This window comes from Nyctereutes procyonoides, unplaced genomic scaffold (genome assembly GCF_905146905.1).
Source record: "Nyctereutes procyonoides isolate TBG_1078 unplaced genomic scaffold, NYPRO_anot_genome, whole genome shotgun sequence".
Taxonomy (NCBI): Eukaryota; Metazoa; Chordata; class Mammalia; order Carnivora; family Canidae; genus Nyctereutes; species Nyctereutes procyonoides.
In genome coordinates, this window is record NW_026575044.1 from 16,268,026 (window position 1) to 16,294,977 (window position 26,952).

Here is a 26,952-nt window from a genome sequence, read left to right on the forward strand (position 1 = left end):
GTGCAGGAAAGGCGTGGGAGGGAGGGAGGAGTAGGCAGCCCAACCTGTTTGGGGAGGTCACTCCCTGCCAGCTGAGCCATGTGGGTATCTCTTATACTGTGCCCTTTCTGAGCTCCTTCCCCACCTGAGTCCTGACCTCTCAGCTGTGGGGACTGCAGGTTTGAGTGTCCCAGCCCAGACTGGCCCAGCTGGGAGGAGTAGGAATGTATGTGAGACTTGTCCAAGGACAGTGCGGTCCAGGGGGACCTCTCAGCTCATGGGTAGTTACTCCCTCTGGACCATGAGCCTCTGCTTCTCCTTTCCTGGTTATTGACGAGAAGCCCCTCCACTTCCTGCTCTACAGTTCCTCCAAGATTTCCCCCCAGGCTTGACACTGCAGTGTTGCCAACCCCCAACTCTTCTCTCCCCGACCTCTCCTTCCTTCTCTCCTGCCCTGAGTTGGCCTGCTGGTCTGGAGCCAGGGGCAATCCAGGGTTCCCTCCAAAGGCAGGATGGGCGGGCTTGGAGTTCTGGCCGGTGGAGGGTGGGGCCCCGCATAGCTGGCTCACAGCCCGGATGACTGCCAAAACAGGGGAGGCTTAGGAGGAGGCCCAGCCCCCTGTTTTCTCTCCCTGCCCCCAGGTATAAGCACTAAGCTCAGGTGAGCTGACTCCTAGCCTCCTGTCCCAGCAGCTGCCAGCAGGTAAGGAGATGCAGGGCTCTTTACTCAAAGGGGCTGCCCCCTGTCCAAAGGGTGACACTTGATTATTCTGCCCTAGCCAGCCAGGAGAAGGGCAGGTCCTGGAGGCTGGTGTGTGTGTGTGTGTGTGTGTGTGTGTGTGTGTGTGTGTGTGTGTGTGTAGCAGAGGTGAGTGGTGGGATGAAATGGGAGGGCTGATCTGGGGTGAGGTCCAAGGGATTCCCTCTAGATGGGTGGGCCTGGAGGCTGTGATCTTAGCTCCTGGATCCCCTGCAGGAACTCAGCCTCATGTGGAGTTGGCTCTGGCCTCCTGAATGAGGCACAGAGTATCTGGGGTACAGCTAGAGGGGATAGTTGAGAAAGAAATGCTGACACCCACCCCCACTGTCTCCGTAGATCTCCAGGCAGATCATGAACCTTCCACTCCTCTAGGGCCAGCTGTAGGACTACGCAGCTCTCACCAGGACCAGCACACCAGTCGCCATGGGACAGTGTCGGTCAGCCAATGCTGAGGTGGGGCCAATCATGCCTTTCTGTTCCCAGGCTCATCTTCCACCCTGAGGGTCTGCATCCCTGCTGACTTGCCCCCTTTGCCTGTGCCCTAGACCTTGCCCGGGAGACCCCAACTCCTCTCTGGGGTTCATACAGGGTGATGTGTCCACACAAGGAGCCCTCTGGGGAAAGGGTATCTCTGCCTCATGCCGGGACCATCCTGCGTGGGGGCTGTGGGTGACAGGGAGGAGGCCTTGCTCAGCCTGAGGCTCAGGGCAGAGGCCAGCGGGGGCGAGGGGAGCTGTATGCTGGTCTCTGTGGTGGGTGAGAGCCCCTCTGCCTTCCAGCTGTCTTCTGCCCTGTGGGCCTTGGGGGGCTGGGGAGGTGGAGTGTGGTTGGGTGGGCGGGGCCTCCTTAACCCAGTGCTCCCCCCTCTCTGGTCCTCAGGATACACAAGACTTCAGTGAGGTGGAGAGGGCCATCGAGACCCTCATCAGGAGCTTCCACCAGTACTCTGTGGAAGGCGGAAAGGAGACGCTGACTCCCTCAGAACTGCAGGCCCTGGTCACCCAGCAGCTGCCCCACCTTATGCCGGTACTTGGTGGGCCTGCCCTGCCCCGCCCCGCCCCAGGCAGCATCCTGACTTCCCAGGCAAGGTCCTGACTTTCCAGGCAAGGGCCACAAGACCGCATCCACAGCTGGGCTGGCCCCTGCACGAGGGAGCCCTAGCCCTTCCCTTTGCCAATGGCAGGTAGACTCAGGGCCTGCTTCCTGCTGGGCAGGGTGCGGCAGGTGCCGCCTTGCTGAGTTGTGCTGTCTTCCTTCCCCTCAGAGCAACTATGGGCTGGAAGAGAAAATTGCCAACTTGGGCAGCTGTACTGACTCTAAACTGGAGTTTGGGAGTTTCTGGGAGCTGATTGGAGAAGCAGCCAGGAGCGTGAAGCTGGAGACCCCTGTGCGGAGCAGCTGAGAACCTTTCCCTGGGATTCTTGGGGGATGTTGGGGGAAAGGGGACCTTGGAGACTGTGGGCCTAGAAATTAAACTCTCTGCCAGCACCACACGATTCCCCTGTCTGTACCTGCCTCACCTCTGCAAGGGCCAGGCCTCAGCAGCCCTTCCCGGGGTCTCTGAGAGCTCCCCAGAGGCCCCCACTGAGGGGGGCAGGTGGGGGCCAGGGATGGATTCGGTGAGAGACTGGGGGGACAAGGATGGTGTAGGGCTGAGTGATTGGGTTACAGAGGAGGGCAGCGGGGAGCTGGGCTACTGGAAATGTTCTGAAGCAGGGGGTTAGAGGTTTGGTACTCAGAAGGGCCTCTGAGAACCTGCCCTTCCAGATCTCTTCCCCAACCCACACGGTAGCTGTCTGTCCAGTGCTACACCTTCCTGCCTCCCGCTCTGCCCCTGGGCAGGAAAAGAGAGAGCAGGCTGAGGAGGGTGTGACTTTGGGGAGGATCAACAGGGTGCTTGGGCATTTAAAGAAGGATGGTTGTTTTGTATCATTTGATGAATAAAAAAATGGAAAAAGTGCAAGATGTTGTCTTGACTGGATGCTTCCCCCTTGGTCCATGGGTGCTTGGGGTGAATTTCAGAGTCCTTGGAGGCCCGGGACTTGTGGGGCTGCAGTAGTTGCAGTGGGAGTGAACGGGGACTCACTTCCCCCATGGATTTCAGTGGAGGCCCCAAAGCTGGGAGACCTGGTCCTCTCTGAAGGGTAGGCTTCTCTTTGCCAAGTCACTTGTTCTCTGACGGGAGAGGAGGCACTGCGTGCTCCCCTGAGAAAGCGGGTGTGCTGGAGCCTGGCTGACTGGCTGCAGGGGAATGCTGGGCTGAGAAACAGGCTGAGCTGCCTGGGTGTGCACCTAGCTCTGCCACTGACCATCTCTGGAGCTTTGGGCATGCTCCCAGGGTGTCAGTTTCCTCCTCTGTAAAATGGCGTGTCCATATCTCTCACAGATTTGTTTGGAGAATAATGGACACCTTGTGTAAAGTCCTTAGCGGAGAGCCTGACAGAGCCAGCACCCAGAGCTGAGGTCTCTATGGTTGGGGTTTGCTCTGTTGCCTCCATATGTTGAACTGGCCGCTCCCCTTGGGTGTCCTGGGAAGGTGGGGGTGTTCCCAGAACAATCCTCCACTGCATACTGGGTGTCAGCTCCTGGTGCTTGAGAAGGGGGTGGGAAGGCCAGGGGCCAGGCTCAGCTGCTGCCTTCTCATGGGACCCACAGAACTCAGGCAATACTCCTGAAATCCTAATAGCAAGGGGGTCTGTGGCCAGCCAGGCTGGCCTGCAATGCTGACTGAACGTGTGTGTGGTGGGGGGAACCTTGAAACTGGGCTGCTAGGGATCCAGGTGATCAGGGCAGGTGATAGCCTTTCCCTTTCTTTCTCCACTGACTAGGTTCTTTTCCTCAGGCGCTGCAGGGCAAGGAGGGTAGAATCGTGGGGGGTGCCAGCTTCCACCACTCCCTTTGGGGTGGGGGTGGAGGGGTGTTAAAAAAGGTGTGTATCTCTTTAACGAGGGCCCAACCCCAGGGCCAAGTCAAGAGGGATCTCAGTCACTACCTTCCCACCAGCCAGCTCAGCCAGGCACGGCCGGCCAGCTGTAGGGAGTAGGACAGATTCTGGGAGCGAAGCGGGGAGGAGTCCTGGACCGGCTGAGCGGGGGGAGCTGCTTGGCAGTGCCAGAGCCCAGGCCCCAGAGCCCTGCTGCAGAGGACGCCGTCCCAGGAGGCAGGTGAGCACCCCCTGCCCAGCCTGGGAGGTCTGGGGGCTGCCGGAGAGGCCCTGCCGGCATTTGGGGCCAGGAGAGGGGGCCGTGAAAGGGGCCTGCAGACCCCGGGCAGGAAGGTTTGGTTAATTGTTAATTTTCCCACAGGCTGGTTTGGGAATGGAGACATCTGGGGGGGTTGGGGGCTGGAGAGGCCTTCAGAGGAGCGGCTGGGGCAGCCCCCTCCCCACCCGGATGCTGGTTGGGCTCTCGAGCAGGGCCTGTGCCACAAGGCAGAGCAGAGCGCTCAGGAGCTTTGTCTCAGCTGCTCCCGTCCTGCCTTCAGAACAAGGGCAAGTGCGTGTTGGTGGCGGCTGGGGGTGGTCAGACCTGGACACAGGCCTCACTGGGCTCTGGGAACTCTGTCCTGAGAGAGGAACCGGGCAGGGCCCAGCCAGCCCAAGAGCCCAAGGACAGGAGGCTTATTTCCACTCTGGGCAGATGGTGGCTTGACTGGCTGTGGTTGACGGAGCCACCTGTGCTGTGTCCTGCCCTGGAGGGTGGGGATGAGGGCAGGGGCGCTTGGAGAGGGAGCCCTGGGGGTTCCTGTGCTCTGGGCTCAGGCTTCCTTGCTGACTAGTAAAGAGCTCTCTGGCCCTTGGTGAGACCAGGGGCAGCCGGGTGTGTGAGCCGCTACACCATCCTCCAAATCCACACCATCCTCCAACTCCACTTGTCTGGACAACGCTCCAGAGAAGCAGCCTTCTTCCTCCAGTGACATTGCTCTGAAGCAGAAGTGAGTGCACGGCACCTGGGGGCTCTGTGTGTGGATGTGGGAAGTGGATGCAGTGAGTCCTGTGAGGTCATGGAGGGCGGAGGGTGAGGCAGGGGTCCTGGGGTCACGCATTAGCCTCTGGAACTGGGAGCACAGAATGGGGCCATTAATTGGAGACATTCATTTGAAACAGCCTTGCAAATGGAGTGACCGGTTACTAGCCAGTTTATTTTAATTATTTATTTATTTATTTATTTATTTATATTTAATTTTTTATTTATTTATGATAGTCACAGAGAGAGAGAGAGAGGCAGAGACATAGGCAGAGGGAGAAGCAGGCTCCATGCACCGGGAGCCCTATGTGGGATTCGATCCCGGGTCTCCAGGATCGCGCCCTGGGCCAAAGGCAGGCGCCAAACTGCTGCGCCACCCAGGGATCCCTACTAGCCAGTTTGGATCACACTTCCCCTGTGCAGGGCAGGTACTTGGGGCAGACAAATGAATGAAGAAGGAAATGAGTGAGTGAATGAATGAGAGAACCAGTAGGTGAATGAAGGAGTGAATAAATGAGGCAATGGATGAAGAAGGAAATAAATGATGAGAAACAAGTGAACAAATTTGAGGTGGATGGAAGGGACACATGAAAGGCCAAATTGAGGCTTGAGAGAGGGCCAAGAGGACAGTGACCAAGAGGTAGAGAAGTTCAGGGACATCACTGGCCCCTAGAGACCATTGGAGACTCTGGTGGGAGAGGTGGATTGTGTGTGGTTGACCCAAGGGGGCTGGGTGTGGTTAGGAGGCACTTGGAGGGGTAGAGCCTAGAACTTGGGGGTGGGAGGCGGGGATGCAGTGGCTGAGACCCAGGGTCAAGTGTCAGAGCACCCACAGAGTTTGGGAGAAATCAGCAAGCTGGACTGAGGTGGGCGGGGTTGGGGGTGGGGCCTCTTGGTTGCTCAAGGGATGAATCAGCTGAGGAAGGGACAAGAAGGACATTGGGGGAGGATGGGGGGGCCCTGGGTGAGAGGACCCTTTGGAGGACAAGTGGTCCCCCACTCCCACTTTTTGGGCTCTAATGTCCATGTCCACAGCGTGACCCCTCCGGCCTAGTTCCCTCTGGCTGGTGGCAGAATGGGGCAGGTGGGAGAAGCAGGTGTGGTGAGTGAGTGTCATGGCAGAGCTTGTCTCCTGGCCCCCAGGGGAGGGAAGCAGGAGGACCAGGGTAATGGCACCTGACCATCCCACTCTGATAGCCTTCCTTCAGAAAAAGCTTCGGAGAAGCCCTTATCCAGATGGCTATCACCAGCATTCCCATTTGACTAGAAGAAGATCGGGGCGTGGGTGCAGACTGCTAGGGACCCGAAACTAGGGTGTTGAAGGAGGCAGCAGCTGGCCGTCCTGGGTGCCCAGCAGTGTCTGGCCTGCATGGCTGCCAGAGGCCAGGTCGGGGCCAGAGGAGTCTCTCCTGATCAGAGAGACCAGACTCTAAGAAAGGCTATGAGGGGAAGGTGGGTCAGGGTCAGAGGTGTAGTACCCCAAACCTGATTTTTTCCTCTTTCCTCTTGCTGCCTGGTTCCCACAGGGTTCCTCATTTAGGGAAGGAGGTCTGGGATGGTTAAGTTTGGGGGTTCTCTTCAAACTCTTGAAGCTTGATTGGGAGTAGGCCTGGCACACAGTCCCTGTGGAAGTGAGTACAGCTTCTGGAACCCCCAGGAGTGCTGGCCGTGGGCCTGGGCCTCCCCTGACTAGGGCCAGTGGAGCAGCATTTTGTGGATCGGAACTTTTCTCCCTCTTCGTTGGTGAGTGTTAGGATGTTTGTATGAAAGTCTCACAAAGATGGGAATGTTGGACCTCACAGTCACACACTTGATAAATGAGGAGCATGGGGAAAGAACGTGGTTTCTTGTAGTCCCACTTCCACACTCCGTCCTCTGGCCCTAGACCAGAGTGGTCAGGTGGGCGAAGCAGGGACAGAAGGCAAGGGCCCGTCTCAGAGACACCCTGGTCTGTTCCTCTCCCTCAGCCCACCTCTCTCCCTCCATTAGGGCCTCATCCCTCTGGATGTCCCTCCTTCATAAAGAGCTTCCTAAGGGACAAATGATAGAAGGGTGGTCAGGGGCTCTGGATATCTGGTTCCAGGGCTGGAGGGAGGTATCATATCTATAGAACGTCTACCTCCAGTAAGCCACTGGGCCAGATGATGCAGGCAAGGGGAAAGGTAGAAATTAAAAGCAGGGAGCTCATGGACCTAGGATTTTAAAAAATGGTCCTAAAGTCTGTGAGTCGTGTATTTTGGTTCAGAAAACACAATGGTTGCACATAAGAAACACTATCCTTGCCTCAGGAATTGCCTGGTACCTGGGGAGACCAGATCCTGGAAGAGTCGGCAACCCCTGCCAGTGCGGCCTGGGAGCTCTTCCCTAAAGAGCCTCTTCCCTGAGAGCCAGGGAAGCAGAGGGACGCTGGCAGGGCACGAGGCTGTGCTGAGGGAGGCCTGGCCAGCAGACCTCTCTTCCAAGTTGGGGCACACGATGCCCAGGCCCATGTAGTGGCTGTGTCTACCTTCCCTTGCTGGGACCTGATGGGCTGGGTGACTGTAGCTCATTCCTGGGCTTGGGGGCGGGAGGGGAGGTTCATTTCCCCGGGTTCACTTGGGGGGGCTCTGGGCATGGGCGGCGACTCCTGGAGTAGATCCGCCTGTTCCCCTCATATCCTGTTATTCTGAAGGCTGTATCCGCTTGGACTGAGTGCCTTTTGTCCTGGGATGAGGGGGTGATGCATGTAGTCTCTGACTGGCTGCAGCTCTGCCTCCAGCTGGGGCAGAACCAGGCCTAGCTCCTCCTTAGGTAATGGGGCAGGGCTCTTGGGGCCTCCTATGTATTTGGGGGTGGATATTAAGGAGGGCAGGCTAGCGGGAGGTGGCTGGGGGTCTGCAGAAAGTCTAACTCAGTGAATGAGGACATTGTCCTTTCCTTTCCCTGCGCTCCTGCAGTCCCTGTCCTGGCGCCTGGCTGAAGGGACTGGGGAGGGCTTAGGTGCCTGCCCCTGCTTTGCTGCCTGGGTTGGGGACATGGCTTCTGCCTCCTGGCCCCTCTGGCTTGTCCTCGAAGTCTGTAGCTGTGCTGCTCCTGAGGAGGGCCCTGGGTGGGTCAGGTGTGGAGAGAGCGGAGGGATAGGACCTACTGCTCTGGCTGGGGCCCTGACAGGCCTGGTGCCTGGGGCTGGGGCAGGGCCTCGGGAATGTGCTGGGGGAACCTGCTGGGGCGGTTTAGCTGGTGAGTGCCTGGATTACGGCAGCAGCCACACACTTCTGTCCCAGGCCCACCCAGCTGCCTGGCTGCCCCAGTCAGGCTTCCCTGTCTCAGCCTCATCTCTCCTGTGGAGCACCTGCAGGGGTGGATGGCGGGCAGCAGAAGGATGGGGGCAGGAGGCTGCAGGGGACTTGGCCTGCAGGGTCTCCTCACCTCCCCTGTGCTTTTGATGCCCAGGCCCTGAGGAGTGAGGCGGTGAGATGGCAGACAGCTACACGGAGCTGGAGAAGGCAGTCGTGGTCCTGGTGGAAAACTTCTACAAATATGTGTCTAAGCATAGCCTGGTCAAAAACAAGATCAGCAAGAGCAGCTTCCGGAAGATGCTCCAGAAAGAGCTCAACCATATGCTGACGGTGAGGCACCCCCCAAACCAGGGTCCCACCCCCTACCCTGCCTGGGCATGACCAGGGAAGTCTCGGTCCACATCTTCCAGGGCAGCAGCGCTCAGGCCAGAGCCCCAGGCCGGACTCCTGCCCTCAGCGCCGCTGACCCTCATTCCTCTTCAGGACACAGGGAACCGGAAGGCGGCAGACAAGCTCATCCAGAACCTGGACGCCAACCACGATGGGCGTATCAGCTTCGACGAGTACTGGACCTTGATAGGTGGCATCACCAGCCCCATTGCCAACCTCATCCGCCAACAGGAGCAGCAGAGCAGCAGCTAGAAGACCCCTTCCGGCACCCCTTCATGGCACTACCCGGCGCCCAGCCCTGGTGCTCTTCCTGGCTCCCCCCGGCCTCCTCCACCCCCCTGCCCCCACCCCTGCTTCTCCCTCCAGACCTCTGCTGGCCCTTTGTGAGTGTCTCAGTCTGGGGGTATTCCCTAAAGGTCTTACTTCCTGGAGCCAGTTGGCTCTGGGGGCCCCTCTGTGAGTTTCCATGCTGTCTGGGGACCCCACGGGATTCCACGTTCTGTCTGATTCCTGGCCTCTCCTGACCTCTGGAGGTCAGCTTGCTGCTTGAGGTCTTCCTGCTGAGGTGGCAGCAGCAGCCCTTGCCCCCTCCTCTCAAGGCCTGTGCTGGGTGCAGGGGATGCCTAGGGGTTCCCCTCAGCTGCCAGTGGGTCAGAGGACAGCTGAGCAGGCCTGGGCCTCCACTGTCCTGCTCACTGAGGCAATGACTGCATTTGGAATGTGTACCCGTCCCACCCGGTCCATCTGTGATGCTCATTAAAGCCTTTCCACTCCCTGGAGCGTCCTGATTCCTTGGTGGTCTTTACCCTGGGCTCTGAGGCAAGGGGGGATCTGGCCAGACAGAGAAAGGAGCCAGAACGCTTGATCCTGGCAGGGCTGTTAGCCTCCCAGGGCCCTCACAGCTCACCAGGGCCCTCACAGCTCACCAGGGCCACACATTCCACTTCGGGCACACAGGGTGTCCCATCAGGTCTCCTTCCAGTTTTCTGAGCAAGCAGCCGCCACCCTCGGCCTGGAGTCGCAAGCTGTGCTGGGGTCCTGAATCCTTCTCAATAGATCCTTCTAATAGTTTGTGCAACCGGGAAGTAGGAGTGAAGAGGAGGGACAGAGTGGCCAGATCTGGACTGTGAGGTGGGGACAATGCTGGCTGCCCCCTGCACAGGAACAGTGCCCCATGGCCCCCCAGGAGGGCAGGAGACCCAGCCAGCAGGCTCTGATCAGGGCTTTTCAGTCTGGGGCTGGGTACTCCAAAGTTTCAGTCTTCAAGATGTGCAGGCACAGACACTTTTATTAGACTCCATTTACAGATCCTCAACTTCTTAGGATAATCTTCTCAGGACAGGTCTGTAGTCAAGTTGGCACCCCCACCCCAACGGCCCATCCCCAGCTCCCCTTTGCCTGTCCCAATATCCCTAAGTGGGGAAGAGCTTGTTCACATTTCTTGGCAAGGGGGCTCTCTATCTTATTGTGGTAAAACACACGTAACGTAATTTCATGCCCAACAACTTGCAAGTTGTACGCCATGGTTGTTACCTCCCTGCACTTTGTCATGGTCCTGCAGGGCCTGAGAACTCTCACGTGCCCAAGACTGTGCCCATCCCATGGCAGGCCCCCTAGCCCCTGCCAACCACTACTCCACTTTGTGTTTCTCTGAGCTCAGTGACTTTAGATAGATAAGTGGAATTATGCCATATCTGTCTCTTTAGGGTTGGCTAATATCATGTCGTATAACATCCTCATGGTTTATCCCTCTTGTTGCGCACAACACCGTTTCCTTCTTTTTAAAGGCTGGCTAATATTCCATTCAATGTGTACCATATTCTTTATCACTCACCTGTGGGTGGACAGACATGCAATTTGCATCAGTGTCTTGGGAGCACTGACATCTCTTCAAGATTCTGTTTTCTTTCTTTCTTTCTTTCTTTCTTTCTTTCTTTCTTTCTTTTTCTTTCTTTTTTTTTTTTTAAAGATTTTATTTATTTATTCATGAGACACACACACACAAAGGCAGAGACACAGACAGAGGGAGAAGCAGACTCCTCGCAGGGAGCCCGATGTGGGCCTCGATCCCGGGACCGGAATTACACCCTGAGCCAAACAACCTGAGCCAAAGGTAGACACTCAACCACTGAGCCACCCAGGCGTCCCATTCAAGATTCTATTTTCAATACTTTTGAGATATACCCAGAAGTGGGATTGCTGGTAGTTCTATTTTTAAATTCTTGAGGAACCTCTACACTGTTTTCCACAGCGGCTGCACCCTTTTGCATTCCCGCTGACAGTGCCCGATTTCTCCACATTCTTCTTTTTTTAAAAAAGATTTTATTTGTTTATTTGAGAGGGAGAGAGAACAAGAGAGAGCACGAGTGGGGTGAGAGGCAGAGGGAGAAGCAGACTCCCCACTGAGCAGGGAACCTGATGTGGGTCTCAATCCCAGGACCCTGAGATCATGACCTGAGTTGAAGGCCAACGCTTCACCAACTAAACCATCCAGGCGCCCTGATTTCTCCACGTTCTTGCCAACACTTGTTATGTTCTGTTTTACTGATAGTGGCCATCCTAATAGGGGTGAGGTAATATGTAGTGGTTTTGATTTGCATTTCCCTGATGTTGAGTATCTTTTCATGTGCTTATGGACTGTTCGCATATCTGCTTTGCATAAATGTCTATTTGCTTTTTTTTTTTTAAGATTTTATTTATTTATTCAAGAGAGACACACACACACAGAAGCAGAGACACGGGCAGAGGGAGAAGCAGGCTCCATGCAGGGACCTGATGTGGGACTCGATCCCGGGACTCCAGGATGATGCCCTGAGGCAGATGCTCAACCGCTGAGCCACTCAGGTGTTCCCCATCTGCTTATTTTTAAATGAGGTTATTTGTGTCTTGTTGTTGTTGTTAATATTGAGTTGTAGCAGGTATTTATGTATTATTTTTTAAAAAGATTTAATTTTTAAAAATTTTATTATCTTTAGTTATGTTTTTCAAAGATTTTACTTATTTATTCATGAGAGACACAGAAATTATTATTATTTTTTAAATTTTTTTATGATAGTCACAGAGAGAGAGAGAGAGAGAGAGAGAGAGAGAGAGAGAGAGAGGCAGAGACACAGGCAGAGGGAGAAGCAGGCTCCATGCACTGGGAGCCTGACGTGGGATTCGATCCCGGGTCTTCAGGATCGCGCCCTGGGCCAAAAGCAGGCGCCAAACCGCTGCGCCACCCAGGGATCCCTCATGAGAGACACAAAGAGGCAGAGACACAGGCAGAGGGAGAGCCCCAGGGAGCCCAATGAAGGACTCAATTCCAGGACCCCGGGATCACATCCTGAGGCACATCTGAAGGTAGATGCCTAACCACTGAGTCACCCAGGTGTCCCAGGTGTTTAAATTTAATAACTTTTTTTCTAAGTAATCTCTATACCCAGTGTACGTTGACCTCACAACACTGAAATCAAGAGTTGTCTGCTCTACTAACTGAACCAGTTGGGTGCCCCTTTATATATCCTTAATATTAACCTCTTGTGCAATGTATGGTTTGCAGATATTTCTCCTCTCTTGTGGGCTACTTTTCACCCTGACATTTCTTCCTCGCTGCAGAAGTTTTGAAGTTTGATGTAGTCCCATTTGTTTATTTTTGCTTTTGTTACCTACCTGCTTTTGGTGTCATATCCAAGAAATAATTGCCTGTTACAATGTCATGGAGATTTCCCCCATGTTCTCTTCTAGGAGGTTTATGGTTTCAGGTCTTATGTTTAGGATTTTAATCCATTTTGAATTAATTTTTGTATGTGATAAAAGGCTGAAAATCATTTGACCAAATAAATGAGGCTTTATTTCTAGGCTCTTCATTCCATTCAGTTGGTGTATATGCCTGTCTTTATTGTCTTTTTGCCACTTCCATACCGTTTGGATTACCGTAGTTTTGTAATATGTTTTGAAATCAGAATGTATGACACCTCCAACTTTGTTCCTCTTTCTCAAGATTTTTTTGGCTATATGGGGTCCTTTGAGATTCCATATGCATTTTAGGATAGTTTTTTTCTATTTCTGCAAAAAAAAAGAAACACCCTTGGGGTTTTGATAGGGATTGCATTTAATCTGTATATCACTTTGAGTAAGACCAACATTTCATCAATATGAAGTTTTCCAATCCATGAACATGGAGCTTCTTTCTATTGGTCTCTTCTTCCTTTCAGCAGCATGTTCTATGGTTTTCAGCAGATGAGTCTTCTGCCTGGTTGATCATTTGAATGTCTTTTATTTCTTTTCATTACCTGATTGCTGTGGCTAGGACTTCCAGAACTGAACAGAAGTAGCGAGAGGGGTGTCCCTGCCCTTTCCTGACCTTAGAGGTGAAGCTCTCAGTTTTTCACTCTTGGGTATGATGTTAACTGTGTGTTTTCATATATCGCCTTTACTATGTTGAGGTTGTTCCTTCTTTTCCTAGTTTGTTGAGTGGTTATCAAGAAAGGGTGTTGAAACCCAAAGTATTCTTTTTTTTTTTAAATATTTTATTTATTTATTCATGAGAGACAGAGAGAGAGAGAGAGAGAGAGAGAGAGAGAGAGAGAGGCAGAGACACAGGCAGAGGAAAAAGCAGGCTCCACACAGGGAGCCTGATGTGGGACTCGATCCTGGGTCTCCAGGATCATGCCCTGGGCTGAAGGCAGGCGCTAAACCACTGAGTCACCCAGGGATTCCCTCAAATGTTTTTTCTATATCAGTTGTGATGGGCATGTGTTTTTTTTTTTTAATTTATTTATTTATGATAGTCACAGAGAGAGAGAGAGAGAGAGAGGCAGAGACACAGGCAGAGGGAGAAGCAGGCTCCATGCACCGGGAGCCCGATATGGGATTCGATCCCGGGTCTCCAGGATCGCGCCCTGGGCCAAAGGCAAGCGCCAAACCGTTGCGCCACTCAGGGATCCCGTGTTTTTTTCTTTTATTCTGTTAATGTGGTGTATTATGTTTATTGTTTTTTTTTTATGTTGAACTTTTCTTGCATCCCAGGAATAAATCCCATTTGGTCATAGTGTATAAGTTTTTTAATGTACTGTTGAATTTGATTTGCTAGTATTTTGTTGAGGATTTTGTGTTAATATTTATCAGGGATGTTGGTATTTAGTTTTCTTATAGTGCCTTTGTGTTTGGTATCAGGGTAATTCTGGCCTCATAGAATGAGTTTGGAAGTGTTCTGTTCTCTTCAATTTTTTGGAGGAGTTTGAGAAGGATTGGCATTAATTTTCTTTACATGTTTGGTAAGATTCTCCAGTAAAGCTGTTTGGCTGTGGGCTTTTCTTTGTCGGGAGGTTTTTGATTACTCATTCCTTAGGTCTTTGCAGATTTTCTAATTCTTCATGATTCAGTTTTGGTAGGTCATGTATTTCTAGGAATTTATCCATTTCTTTTATGTTGTACAGTTTGTTGGTGTGTAATCGTTCACAGTACTGTCTTATGATTCCTTGTGTTGTTTCAGCATTAGCTGTCATGTCTCCTGTCTCCTTCCTTCCTTCCTTCCTTCCTTCCTTCCTTCCTTCCTTCCTTCCTTTTTTCTTTTTTTCCTTCTTTTTTTCTTTTAATATTTTATTTATTTATTTGAGAGAGAGAGAACACAGTTAGGGGGAGGAGCAGAGGGGGAAGCAGACTCCTTGCTGAGCAGGGAGCCCAATGCAGGGCTCGATCCCAGGACCCTGGGATCATGACCTGAACTGAAGGCAGATGCTTAACCCATTGAGCCACCCAGTTGGCCCTTTTATTTTTTACTTTTATTAAAAAAAAAATTAAGTAATCCCTATGCCCTAAGTGGGGCTCGATTTCACCACCCCAACATCAAGAGTTCTACTGACTGAGCCAGCCAGGAGTCCCTGTGTTTTCATTTTATTTGTCTTGAGATATTTTCTGATTTCCCTTATGATTTCTTTGGTCCTTGGTGGTTCAATTTCTACATATTTGTGAATTTTCTAGTTTTCCTAGTGCTATTGATCTCTAATTTCATTCCACTGTGATTGGAAAAGACACTTGGTTCCAATCTTCTTAATTTTGTTAAGACTTGTTTTGTGGCCTAACATGTGATCTGTCTTGAAGAATGTTCTATGTGTGCATTCTGCTGCCATCTGTGTGTGTGATGGATCCACCGCACATAGTGCTAAGTGTCTCTGTCTCCTTACTGCTCTTCTGTCTAGTTGTCTATTTGTATATAAAGAGACAATGGATGGTGTCAAACCATTGTGATGTTTAGATTGTATTGAACAGACCTTTATTTATTTATTATTATCTTTAAAGTTTAAAAAAAAAGATTTATTTATTTATTTATTTATTTATTTATTTATTTATTTATTATAGACAGAGAGAGAGAGAGAGAGAGAGAGAGGCAGAGACACAGGAGGGAGGGAGAAGCAGGCTCCATGCAGGGAGCCTGACGCAGGACTCCATCCAGGGACTCCAGGATCATGCCCGGCCAAAGGCAGGCACTTAACCACTGAGCCACCTGGGTGTCCCTGAACACACATTTAAAAACAGTTTTAAAAAAAAACAAAACAAAAACAGTCTTCATGGGGGCACCTGGCTGGCTCAGTTGGTTGAGCACCTGACTCTTGGTTTCAGCTCACGTCATGATCTCCAGGTTGTGGGATTGACCCCCCATGTTGAGTTCCACATTCAGCATGGAGTCTGCTGGAGATTCTCTCTTCCTCTGCCTCTCCTGCAGCTCAGTGATCTTTCTTTCTTCCCACCAAGTGCTCTCTCTCTCTCTCTCCTTCCCTCTCAAATAAATAAATGTTAAAAAAAAAGTCTTAATGGTTTTATTTAAAAATGTTACAACACTTAGGGGTACCTGGGAGGCTCAGTCGGTTTTTGAGTTCAGGTCTTCATCTCAGGATCCACACTCGGCGTGGAGCCTATTTTAAACAAGAAAAGTCATGACATCAGAAATATCCTCTGTAATAATTTAAACTAATGACAAAAAAAAATTAGCTGTCAAAATACATTCAAGGTAGTAAGTAGTTTTTTTTTTTTTTAAGGTTTTATTTATTTATTCATGAGAGACACAGAGAGAGGCAGAGACATAGGCAGAGGAAGAAGCAGGCTTCCCAAGGGGAGCCCCATGGAGGACTCGGTCCTAGGATCAGGCCTTGAGCCAAAGGCAGACACTCAACCACTGAGCCACCCAGGCGTCCCATGTAGTTTTTTTTTCCCCAAAAAATTCCCTTAGGGAGCACAGATGTGAAGACTATGGGGATAGACCGCTCCTTGGGGGAGCAGCAGGGTCACCTGAGTTGAGGTGTGGAGTGTGTGCTACTTGAGGAGGCTCTGGAGGATCAATGGGCTGGGCTAGGGGCAGGGGAAGGGCAGATCTAGTGGGCAGGGACGGAGATAGAGCAGGCACAGTGTTCAGGTGGGGGGTGACTTGGAGCCATGAAGAATCCTGGGAACTCAGACTAGGGCAGCCCTTCCTGCTCCTCTTCCCACAAACGACTCAGTTCATCTCCCACTTCCTATGCTGTGCTTGCTTCCCTCCTACCCACTCAACATTTCTGACCTTCCTTCCAGAGGGACAGAGAAAGTGGGGAGGGAGGGGAAAGTGGGACAGAGAGGGTGCCTGGTCAGAGACCAGATTGCCCGGTGTCTGGGGACCACTCCCAGCCCTGTTCCCCAGGACCCATTTTGGCTTCTTTGAGAGGAGAGGTTGTGCTTCTGGAAACCCCATCCCCAAAGATCTTAGGACGGCTGGTGTGAAACAAACATGTGTGTGACCCCAATTAGAGGCCTGTTTCTAGAGGCCGAAGCCCAAGTCCAGAGCTCTGCTGTTGAAGCTGGGTTTCAGGGAGGCCAGAGAAGGTCAGAGGCAGCCAGGCCTTGGGCTTCACTGCCTGGAGCTCGAGAGGCCCCAGAGGACAAGAGCAGCTGCTACAGGTTCAGACTGCTCAGCTGGAGACTGTCCCAGGGAGTGAGTGTCCGCCTGAGGGAGCTTGGGGCAGGAGTGCCTCCTCCCTCACCCAGAGGTCTCTGGACCACAAGGCACAGCCTGAGCAGGACCTGAGCCACCCTGGGGAGCGAGTGGCAGAAATGGGTTTCTTTGAGGGTCCCAGAGTTGGGCTGGGCTGGGTCCCTCTGTCTAGGGTCTCGCAGTGACCTGGCCTTGTGTCCAAACCATTGGACACTGAGGTGGTCCCAGGAAATAGTGCCCATCAAGCCCATCTGTAGCCAGACTTGCCATCGTCTGGGCTAAGAACCGGGCTTACACGTCGAGTAAGTTGTCAGAACTGCCGGCGTCAGCCTTGGTACTTGTATATTTGGTTTTTCTTTCCATCTTGATTCCTGGCAAAATTCCTTTTGAAAAACTAAACAACTTATTACCTCGTTTAATCTTAAAATTTTAAAAATGTGCTATCTTATCCAAGGCTCATTTGGTCCTTCTGACAACCCTGTGATGTAGGAATCATGATCCACATTTTACAGATGGAGACACTGAGGCTCATGTAGGCTACAGAACTCCGCCAAGGACACACTGCTGCCCCACCACACCTTTGACCCAGACCCCGCCTCTCACTAACTGGAGTCAGCGGCTTTGCCCTGTCACTAGGAAGGGCCAAGAGTGTCCCCTATGGACCCTGTGTGTTGGCTGTGGTTGCTTCTTCTGCAGACTCATTCATTCATTCATTCATTCAGAATATAGTACTTGTATGTGCCAGGCAAGGTAGAATGCTGCAGCAAAAACAGTAGGAACCAATATGTCTCCTGATTTTACAGGGCTTTCAGTGTAGAGGGGAGGACAGCAAATAACCACACTATCACACAAACAAATGGATAATTACAAATAGAGGTAATTTCTGAAAGATCACATTTGTGGTAATTTTTAACAAAGAATGTAACTTAGCCTAGGAGTGGGGAGCACCTTTGTGGAAGCCATGCTGGAGTTGGAATGTGCAAGATGAGCAGGACAGGCGAAGGGCAGAGCTGAGGGGAGGAGGGCTTCCCAAATGGAGGGACCATCACATGCAAAAGCCCTCTAGAAGGAGGGGGGCAAGTTGAGCCCGAATTTCTGAGGGAAAGTGAGTGTGGCTGTAGCTCAAGAGCAAAATAGACAGAGATACAGGGCAAGACTAGAGAGGTGCACAGGACTCAAGGAGCATGTTAAAGAGTGGTAGCCACTGAATTTTTTTTCTTTAGGGGGAGAGGGGCAGAAAGAGAGGGAAAGAGAGAATCCCAAGCAGACTCCATGCCATGCACACAGAACCTGACCTGAGGCTGAATCTCATGATCCTGAGATCACAACCCCAGCTGAAATCAAAAGCAGACACTTAACCTACTGAACCATCCAGGCACTCCTAAAAGTTTTTTTCAGCAATCTAAGTATGTGTGTGTGCACTTGTGCATGTGATGTGATCAGTTATTTTGAATAATATCAGTCTGCAATATGGAAAAGCTTGAGAGAAGAACGGCAGGGCGGATGCAGGGAGACAGGTGAGGAGGTAATTTTTAACAATAGCAAATAACAGCTATTATTATATTTTTTTTTACCAAGTACTTATACTATACCAGGGGCTGTTCTGAGTACTTTTGTTGTTGTCATCCATGTCCTTCATGGCATCATGGTCATCTCTTGCTGAGCCAAGTCTGTAAGGTGGATGTATAGGTTATGCATACCCAGGAAAGCACAGTGGTGAGGGCTGGCGACCATGGGCAGGTGCAGCCTCCCCCAGGGGCCTGGAAACACTCCCGCACAAATGGGGGATGACGGCATCACATGTTCATCTTAGATACTCGTGCAGCAGCTGGAGGGATCCTTTGCAAGTGCCAATCAGATTATGTCTGCCTTATGCTCAAAATATCTCAGTGGCCCCCTGTTGGCCTCCAAGGGAAAGCCGAAGTCCTGTCAGTGGCCCTGAGGCCCCCGTGAGCCCAGAACCTGCCCGCCACCTGCCAGGTTCACCCCTCCGCCCCACCTCTTCTCCTCAAGGCTTTTGCTTAATGCAGCTGTTCCCATGGAGCCTTTCATGGCCAGTTTCCTTTCTTTTTTTTTTTTTTTTTAATTTTTTTTTTTATTTTATTTTATTTATGATAGTCACAGAGAGAGAGAGGCAGAGACACAGGCAGAGGGAGAAGCAGGCTCCATGCACCGGAAGCCCGACGTGGGATTCGATCCCGGGTCTCCAGGATCGCGCCCTGGGCCAAGGGCAGGCGCCAAACCGCTGCGCCACCCAGGGATCCCGGCCAGTTTCCTTTCAATTAACCTCCCCGCAGGCTCTTCCTCCTTGTGGCCTTTCCCCCTGCACTGCACAGGTAACTTCTGAAATATGTGTGCATCACTCATGCTGCCTGGCCTTCCCTGAGCCCCAACCAAGCTGCAGGACGGAAGGTTGTCAGGTCTGTCCTGTGCCCTGGGCTGCCCTTGGGCCAGCACACAGTGAGGGCACACACCTGCTGAGCCCATGGATGTCCAAATGGATGTTTCGCAGTGTCTGAAACCCACTAAGTCCAAAAACAAACTCCTGGTTTCCTCTCTAAATCTGTGCTACCCCCCACACGGTAATGGTGCCCCCATCTACTCAGTCCCTCCGGTCAGATCTGGACTTTTCCTCACCTTAACTTCCCATATGCAATTCATCAGCAAGTTCTACCTCAGAAATCAGTCTTCAATCTCTCTCTTTCCCTCTCAGATGCTCCTCCCCTCATTTCAGACCCCTGCCACCCCCCACTCTACAGGAGCCTGTCACCCGCTTCCCATGTGGCTGCTAGAAACAACCACTTGGCTCATCTTTTCTGCTTCTTTTTTAGAATGTCCATGACCCATATCCATGAGTCCCAGCAGCAATGACAAAAATTCAAGCAATACAGCAAATCCTGATGCAACAGAGGAATCACTATCCCACTACCCAGAATAAGCACTAGCACTGAGTGAGCACCATTTAGATCTCTCACAGTATAAAACAGCTAGAAAGACAGAGAGAGAGGGGGTACTTACAGGAAAAAAAGCCACAAACATGGACCATAATACATGTTATTTATAATAAAAAGGAGTGGGGCACCTGGGTGCCTCGTGGTTGAGCATCTGCCTTTTTTTTTTAAAGATTTTATCTATTTATTCATGAAAGACACACACACAGAGACGATGGGGGAGACACGAGAGAGAGATGGGGGTGGGGGCAGACACACAGGCAGAGGGAGAAGCAGGCTCCATGCAGAGAGCCTGACATGGGACTCGATCCTGAGCCTCCAGGATCACACACTGGGCTGAAGGCAGCACTAAACCGCTGACCCCTGGGCGGCCCAAATATCTGCCTTTGGCTCAGGTTGTATCCCGGGTCCTGGGATATATATATATATATATATATATATATATATATATATATATATATAGCAATGCATTAGATGAGAATGTGTATTTTCTCTTTCTTGGGTGTAGAAGTTTATATTTGCCAGTATCTTGAATTTATCAATAAGATTACTCATCTATTTTATACCTCTATTTTCATCTCCTTGATCATTCAGTTCTCAGAAGAGTGTGTTAAAGTCTAACCATTATTTATTTAGTTCTTCCAAAGCAAAGTTGTTGGTTCATATATTTTGAGGCTATGAGGCTATATTCTTGGTGCTTCTGTGTTTATGATATTTGTATTTTCTTTCTTTTTTTTTTTAAGATTTTATTCATTAGAGACAGAGAGAGGCAGAGACACAGGCAGAGGGAGAAGCAGGCTCCATGCAGGGAGCCTGATGTGGGACTCGATCCTGAGTCTCCAGGATCACGCCCCGGCGGAAGGCGGCGCTAAACCGCTAAGCCACCAGGGCTGCCCGATATTTGTATTTTCTTGTATTATTTTCTACTTGTCTCATTTTTTTCATGTTGAACTTTTCTTTATCAAATATCAAAATTATTACCCTGATTTTTTTTGGGGGGGTCATTGCTATTATTCATTATGCTTTATAATATTCAGTCAACACATAAACTAATCAATTACTTTTAAGTCTTTCCCCCTATTGGTTCTTTTAAAAATTTTATTTAAATTCAATTAATTAACATATAATGTATAATAATACATATAATACATTTCAGAGGTAGAGGTCCGTGATGCCTCAGTCTTATATAACACCCAGTGCTCATGGCATCATATGCCCTCCTTCATGTCCATCACCCAGTTACCATCCCCCGACCCTCCTCCACTCCAGCAACCCTTGTTTGTTTCCTATGACTAAAAATCTCTTATGGTTTCTCTCCCTCTCTGATTTTGTCTTGTTTTATTTTTTCCTCTCTTCCTCTATGATACTCTGTTTTGTTTCTTAAATTCCACATGAGTGCGATCATATGATAATTGTCTTTTTCTGATTGACTTATTTCACTTAGCATAATATCCTCTAGTTCCATCCATGTCTTTGCAAATGGCAAAATTTCATTGTTTTTGATGGCTGAGTAGTATTCCATTATATATATTTATTTATACCACATCTTCTTTATCCATTCATCTTTTGATGAACATCCGGGCTCTTTCCATAGTTTGGCTATTGTGGACATTGCTGCTATAAACATTGAGGTGCAGGTGTCCCTTTGGATTACTACATTTGTATCTTTGGAGGAAATACCCAGTGGTGCAATTGTTGGGTCATAGCATAGCTCTGTTTTCAACTTTTTGAGGAACATCCATACTGGTTTCCAGAGCAGCTCTACCAACTTACATTCCCATCAACAGTGTACAGGGTTCCCCTTTTCCACATCCTCCCCAACATCTGTCATTTCCTGACTTATAACTTTAGCCATTCTGACAGGTGTGAGGTGGTATCTCATTGTGGTTTTGATTGTATTTCCTTGATGCCAAGCGATGTTGAGCATTTTTTCATGTGTCTGTTGGCCATTTGTCTTCTTCAGAGAAATGTCTGCTTATGTCTTTTGCTCATTTCTTGACTAGACTGTTTGTTCTTTAGGTGTTGAGTTTGATAAGATCTTTATAGATCTTGATACTAGCCCCCTCCCCCCCTTTTTAAAGATTTTATTTATTCATGAGAGATACAGAGAGAGAGGCAGAGACATAGGCAGAGGGAGAAGCAGGCCCCATGCAGGGAGCCCGATGCAGGACTCATCCCGGAACCCCAGGATCATGCCCTGAGCTGAAGGCAGACACTTTAACCGCTGAACCACCCAGGTATTCTGATACTAGCCCTTTATCTGATATGTCATTTGCAAATATCTTCTGTTCTGTAGATTGCCTTTTGGTTTTGTAGACTGTTTTCCTTAGTTGTGTAAACACTTTTTATCTTGATGAAATCCCAATAGTTCATTTTTGCTTTTGTTTCTCTTGCTTTTGGAGATGTGTCTAGCAAGAAGTTGCTGTGGCCAAGGTCACAGAGTTTGCTGCCTGTGTTTTCCTCTAGGATTTTGATGGATTCCTGTCTCACATTTAGGTCTTTCATTCGTTTTTGAGTCTGTTTTTGTGTATGGTGTGAGGAAATGGTCCAGTTTCATTTTTCTGCCCATGGCTGTCCAATTTTCCCCACACCATTTGTTGAATGGTGTTGAATTGTTGAATTTTCCCCACACCATTTCCCCATACTGTCTTTTTTTCCAGCGGATGTTCTTTTCTGCCCTGTCAAAAATTAGTTGACCACAGAGTTGAGGGTCCATTTCTGGGTTCTCTCTTCTGTTCCATTGATCTATGTGTCTGTTTGTGCCAGTACCATACTGTCTTGATGATTACAGCTTTATACTAGCTGTATAAAGGCCTTGTGATGCCACCAGCTTTGGTTTTCTTTTTCTTTTCTTTTTTTTTTTTTAAGATTTTATTTATTTATTCATGAGAGACACACAGAGAGAAGCAGAGACACAGGCAGAGGGAGAAGCAGGCTCCCCAACGGGGAGCCTGACATGGGACGCGATCCCAGGACCCCGGGATCACGACCCTGAACCAAAGGCAGATGCTCAACTACTGAGCCACCCAGGCGCCCGTTTGGTTTTCTTTTTCAACATTCCTTTGGCTATTCGGGGTCCTTTTGGTTGCTTCTTTTTTTTTTTTAATAAATTAATTTTTTATTGGTGTTCAATTTACCAACATACAGAATAACACTCAGTGCTCATCCTGTCAAGTGTCCCCCTCAGTGCCCGTCACCCACTCACCCTCACCCCCCGCCCTGTCCTTTTGGTTTCATACAAATTTTAGGATTATTTGTACCAACTCTGTGAAATAAGTTGATGGTATTTTTAAAAAATATTTTATTTATTTATTCATAAGAGACACACACACAGAGAGGCAGAGACATAGGCAGAGGGAGAAGCAGACTCCCTGCAAGGAAACTGCTGCAGGACTCGATCCCAGATCCTGGGATCATGCTCTGAGCTGAAGGCAGACGCTCAACCACTGAGCCACCCAGGCATCCCAGTTCATGGTATTTTGATAAGGATTGTATTGAATGAATAGATTGCTCTGGGTAGCATAGACATTTAATAGTATTAGTTTTTTCAATCCATGAGCATGGAACATTTTTCCATTTCTTTTTGTCTTCCTCAGTTTCTTTCATGAATTTTCTATAGTTTTCTGAGTACAGATCCTTTGTTTCTTTGGTTAGATTTATTCCTAGGTATCTTAGGCTTTTGGGTGCAATTGTAAATGGGATTGACTCCTTAATCTCTCTTTCTTATTGTTTCATCTTGTCTCATTGTTAGTGTATAGAAATGCAATAGATTTCTGTGCATTCATTTTGTATCCTGCCACTTTGCTGAATTCCTGTATGAGTTCCAGCAATCTTGGGGTGGAGTCTTTTGTGTTTTCCACATAAAGTATCATGTCATCTGCAAAGACTGAGAATTTGACTTCTTCTTGGCCAATTTGGATGCCTTTTGTTTCTTTTTGTTGTCTAATTGCTGAGGCTAGGACTTCTAGTACCATGTTGACTAACAGTGGTGAGAGTGGACATCCCTGTCGTGTTCCTGACCTTAGGGGAAAAGCTCTCAGGCTTTCCCCATTGAAAATGATATTCACAGTGGGCTTTTTGTAGATGGCTTTCATGACATTGGGGTACGTTCCTTCTTTTTTTTTTGGGGGGGGTACGTTCCTTCTATCCCTACACTGTGAAGAGTTTTAATCAAGAAAGGATGCTATACTTTGACAAATGCTTTTTATGCATCTATTGAGAGGGATCATATAGTTCTTGTCCTTTCTTTTATTAATGTGCTGTAGCAAGCTGATTGATTTGCAGATGTTGAACCACCCTTGCAGCCCAGGAATAAATCCCACTTGGTCATGGTGAATAATCCTTTTAAAGTACTGTTGGATCCTATTGGCTGATACCTTGTTGAGAATGTTGGCATCCTTGTTCAACAGGGCTATTGGTCTGTAACTCTCCTTTTTTGTGGGGTCTTTGGTGTTAGGATCAAGGTAATGCTGGCCTCATAGAAAGGGTTCAGAAGTTTTCCTTCCATTTCTATTTTTTGAAATAGCTTCATAAGAATAGGTATTAATTCTTCTTTAAATGTTTGATAGAATTCCCCTGGGAAGCCATCTAGCCCTAGATTCTTGTTTGTTGGGAGGTTTTTGATGACTGCTTCAGTTTACTTGCTGGCTTTGGATCTGTTTATATTTTATATTTCTTCCTGTTTCATTTTTGGTAGTTTATATGTCTCTAGGAATACATTGATTTCTTCCAGATTGCCTAATTTGTTGGCATGTAGTTGCTCATAATATATTCTTAAAATTGTATTTCTTCAGTGTTAGTTGTGATCTCTCCTCTTTCATTCATGATTTTATTTATCTGGGTCCTTTTTGTTTAATTTTTGGAAAATTTGGCCAGGGGTTTATCAATCTTACTAATTCTTTCAAAGAACCATCTCCTACTTTCATAGATCTGTTCTACAGTTCTTCTGGTCTCTGTTTTATTGATTTCTGCTCTGATCTTTATTATATTATTTCTCCTACTGCTTGGTTTAGGCTTTATTTGCTGTTCTTTCTCCAGCTTCTTCTTCTTCTTCTTCTTCTTCTTCTTCTTCTTCTTCTTCTTCTTTTTAAATATTTTATTTACGTATTCATGAGAGACACATTGAGAGAGAGAGAGGCAGAGGAAGAAGCAGACTCCATGCAGGGAGCCCGACGCAGGACTCAATACCGGGTCTCCAGGATCAGGCCCAGGGCTGAAGGCGGTGCTAAACTGCTGAGCCACCCGGGCTGCCCTCCAGCTTCTTTAGGTATAAGATTAAGTTGTGTATTTGTATTTGAGACCTTTCTTGTTTTTTGAGAAAGTGTTGTATTGATATATACTTAGGATCACCTTTGCTGCATCCAAAGGTTTTGAACAGTTGTGCTTTTATTTTCATTTGTTCACATGAATTTTTAAAATTCTTTAATTTCCTGGTTGACCTATTCATTTTTTAGAAAGATGCTCTTTAGCCCCATGTATTTGAGTTCTTCCTGAATTTTCTCTTGTGTTTGAGTTTCAGTTTCAAAGCATTGTGATCTGAAAATATGCAGGGAATGACCCTAATCTTTTGGTACTGGTTGAGACCTGATTTGTGGCACAGTATAGAATCTATTTTGGAGAATGTTCCACGTGCACTTGAGAAGAATGTGTATTCTGTTGTATTAGGATGGAATGTTCTGAATATATCTGTGAAGTCCATCTGGTCCTGTGTGTCATTCAAAGCCCTTTTTCCTTGTTGACCTTCTGCTTAGATGATCTGTCCATTGCAGTGAGTGGGGTGTTGTAGTTCTCTACTATTATTGTACTATTATCAATGTCTTTCTTTCTTTCTTTCTTCTCTTCTTTCTTTCTTTCTTTCTTTCTTTCTTTCTTTCTTTCTTTCTTTCTTTCTTTTGATTTTATTTATTTATTCATGAGAGACACAGCAAGAGAGAGGCAGAGACACAGGCAGAGGGAGAAGGAGGCTCCACACAGGGAGCCCGATGTTGAACTCGATCCCAGGACTCCAGGATCACACCCTAGGCCGAAGGGAGATGCTAATTCACTGAGCCACCCAGGTGTCCCCAATGTGTTTCTTTAATTTTGTTATTAATTGGCTTATATAACTGGCTGCTCTCATGTTAGGGGCATCAATATTTAGAATTGATAAATCTTTTTGTTGGGTAGACCCTTTAATTATGATATAATGTCCTTCCTCATCTCTCATTACAGTCTTTGGTTTAAAATCTAATTCATCAGCACCTAGGTGGCCCAAATGGTTGAGTGTCTGCCTTCAGTTTGGGTTATGGTCTTTAGGTCCTGGGATTGAGTCCCATATCGGGCTCCCTGCTCAGCGGAGAGTACCTGAAGGTGTGTGGAGGGACACATCTCCTCTCAGTTTTTGGTATTTGTGAGATAGGGTCATGTCACGGTAAAACTTGCTGGCACACAGTCTGACATTCTTTGCATTTTGTCCTGCTCCCCCTCAGTTCATCCTTGATTAGGAGGCCATGTCACAAAGCAATAGGAATGTCATCCCAGCATGATTTCTTCTTAAACTACTCCTTTTCTGCTGTCCTGAGGTGTCAAACCAGGTTTCTAGGGGAAACGTTTCCTCAGCCTGTTCTCAACTTCAGTATTACTGCTTCAGACAAAGGGATCCTGGATATCCCTTTAAGGGGGTGTCCTATCCAAGGGTTTGGGCAGCATATTTCTGCTTTCATGTAATGCCCTTGCTTAGATACACACATAACTACATTTGGCAGGTGCCTTTCATGATTGTGACTTGAAGTTATACAAATTTCATTGAACATGGTCTTTTCTTCTCTTTACATTTTGTTGTGTTTGGTTATTCTTGGTGTGGCTCTGAAGGGGAGACACAAATAAATACCTTTACTTTGCCATCTTTCACTGAGAATTCTCCAGAATCATCTTTTATTTTTTATTTACTTATTTTTTAAAAGATTTTATTTATTTATTCATGAGACACACACACACACACACACACACACAGAGGCAGAGACACAGGCAGAGGGAGAAGCAGGCTCCATGCAGAGAGTCTGATGTGCGACTTGATCCCGGATCTCCAGGATCGGGCCCTGGGCTGAAGGTGGTGCTAAACTGCTGAGCCACTCGGGCTGCCCTCCAGAAACATCTTTTAAAAAAATATTATTTTGGGGGATGCCTGGGTGGCATAGTGGTTGAGCGTCTGCCTTCTGCTCAGGGTGTGATCCTGGGATCTGGGATCGAGTCCTGTGTCGGGCTCCCTCTGGGGAGTCTACTTCTCCCTCTGCCTGTGTCTCTGCCTCTTTTGCTCTCTCTGTCTCTTGTGAATGAATAAATAAATCTTTAAATATATATATATATATAATTTTAAAAAAAGATTTTATTATCTATCTTTTTTAAGATTGATTGATTGATTGATTGATATATAAAGGTTTTATTTATTTATTCATGAAAGACCCAGAGAGAGAGAGAGAGGGAGAGGCAGAGACACAGGCAGAGGGAGAAGCAGGCTCCTCACAGGGAGCCAGATGTGGGACTCGATCCTGGTACCCCAGGATCATACCCTGGGCAGAAGGCAGGTGCTCAACTGCTGAGCCACCCAGGCATCCCTTTATCTATCTTTTTATTTATTTATTTACTTGTTTACTCTAGAGAGAGAGAGAAGGGGTGGGGGATGGACTGACAAGGCTGGGGGAGAGGG

The 26,952-nt window shown here is 48.6% G+C and overlaps 2 protein-coding genes across 6 annotated transcripts; both read left to right on the top strand.

The window, feature by feature from the left end:
* Window positions 1-606: 606 nt before the first annotated feature.
* S100A14 (S100 calcium binding protein A14) lies at window positions 607-2,702 on the top strand. Of its 2 annotated transcripts, none has more exons than XM_055324243.1 (4): window positions 607-682; window positions 1,076-1,192; window positions 1,619-1,765; window positions 2,004-2,702. In XM_055324243.1, exons 2-4 carry the CDS (start codon window positions 1,163-1,165, stop codon window positions 2,139-2,141), a joined length of 315 nt encoding a protein of 104 aa, XP_055180218.1. In that variant the 5' UTR covers window positions 607-682; window positions 1,076-1,162; the 3' UTR covers window positions 2,142-2,702. The 2 variants fall into 2 exon arrangements, with proteins under 2 accessions (XP_055180218.1, XP_055180219.1); XM_055324244.1 differs by having other exon boundaries at window positions 614-682; window positions 1,112-1,192.
* Window positions 2,703-3,689: 987 nt separating this feature from the next.
* Window positions 3,690-9,151, top strand: S100A16 (S100 calcium binding protein A16). 4 transcript variants are annotated; one of them, XM_055324247.1, is made up of 5 exons: window positions 3,690-3,903; window positions 4,548-4,672; window positions 6,231-6,447; window positions 8,137-8,312; window positions 8,466-9,151. In XM_055324247.1, the coding sequence occupies exons 4-5, from the start codon at window positions 8,160-8,162 to the stop codon at window positions 8,622-8,624; spliced, it is 312 nt and encodes a 103-aa protein (XP_055180222.1). In that variant the 5' UTR covers window positions 3,690-3,903; window positions 4,548-4,672; window positions 6,231-6,447; window positions 8,137-8,159; the 3' UTR covers window positions 8,625-9,151. The 4 variants fall into 4 exon arrangements, with proteins under 4 accessions (XP_055180222.1, XP_055180221.1, XP_055180220.1 ...); XM_055324246.1 differs by lacking the exon at window positions 6,231-6,447; XM_055324245.1 differs by lacking the exons at window positions 4,548-4,672; window positions 6,231-6,447 and having other exon boundaries at window positions 3,692-3,903.
* Window positions 9,152-26,952: the final 17,801 nt, after the last annotated feature.

Coding starts and splice junctions, on each gene's coding strand:
- S100A14 (XM_055324243.1), top strand. CDS start 1,163: ATGGGACAGTGTCGGTCAGCCAATGCTGAG. Junction 1,193..1,618: donor GTCGGTCAGCCAATGCTGAG/GTGGGGCCAATC, acceptor TCTGGTCCTCAG/GATACACAAGACTTCAGTGA. Junction 1,766..2,003: donor AGCTGCCCCACCTTATGCCG/GTACTTGGTGGG, acceptor CCTTCCCCTCAG/AGCAACTATGGGCTGGAAGA.
- S100A16 (XM_055324247.1), top strand. CDS start 8,160: ATGGCAGACAGCTACACGGAGCTGGAGAAGGCAGTCGTGGTCCTGGTG. Junction 8,313..8,465: donor AGCTCAACCATATGCTGACG/GTGAGGCACCCC, acceptor ATTCCTCTTCAG/GACACAGGGAACCGGAAGGC.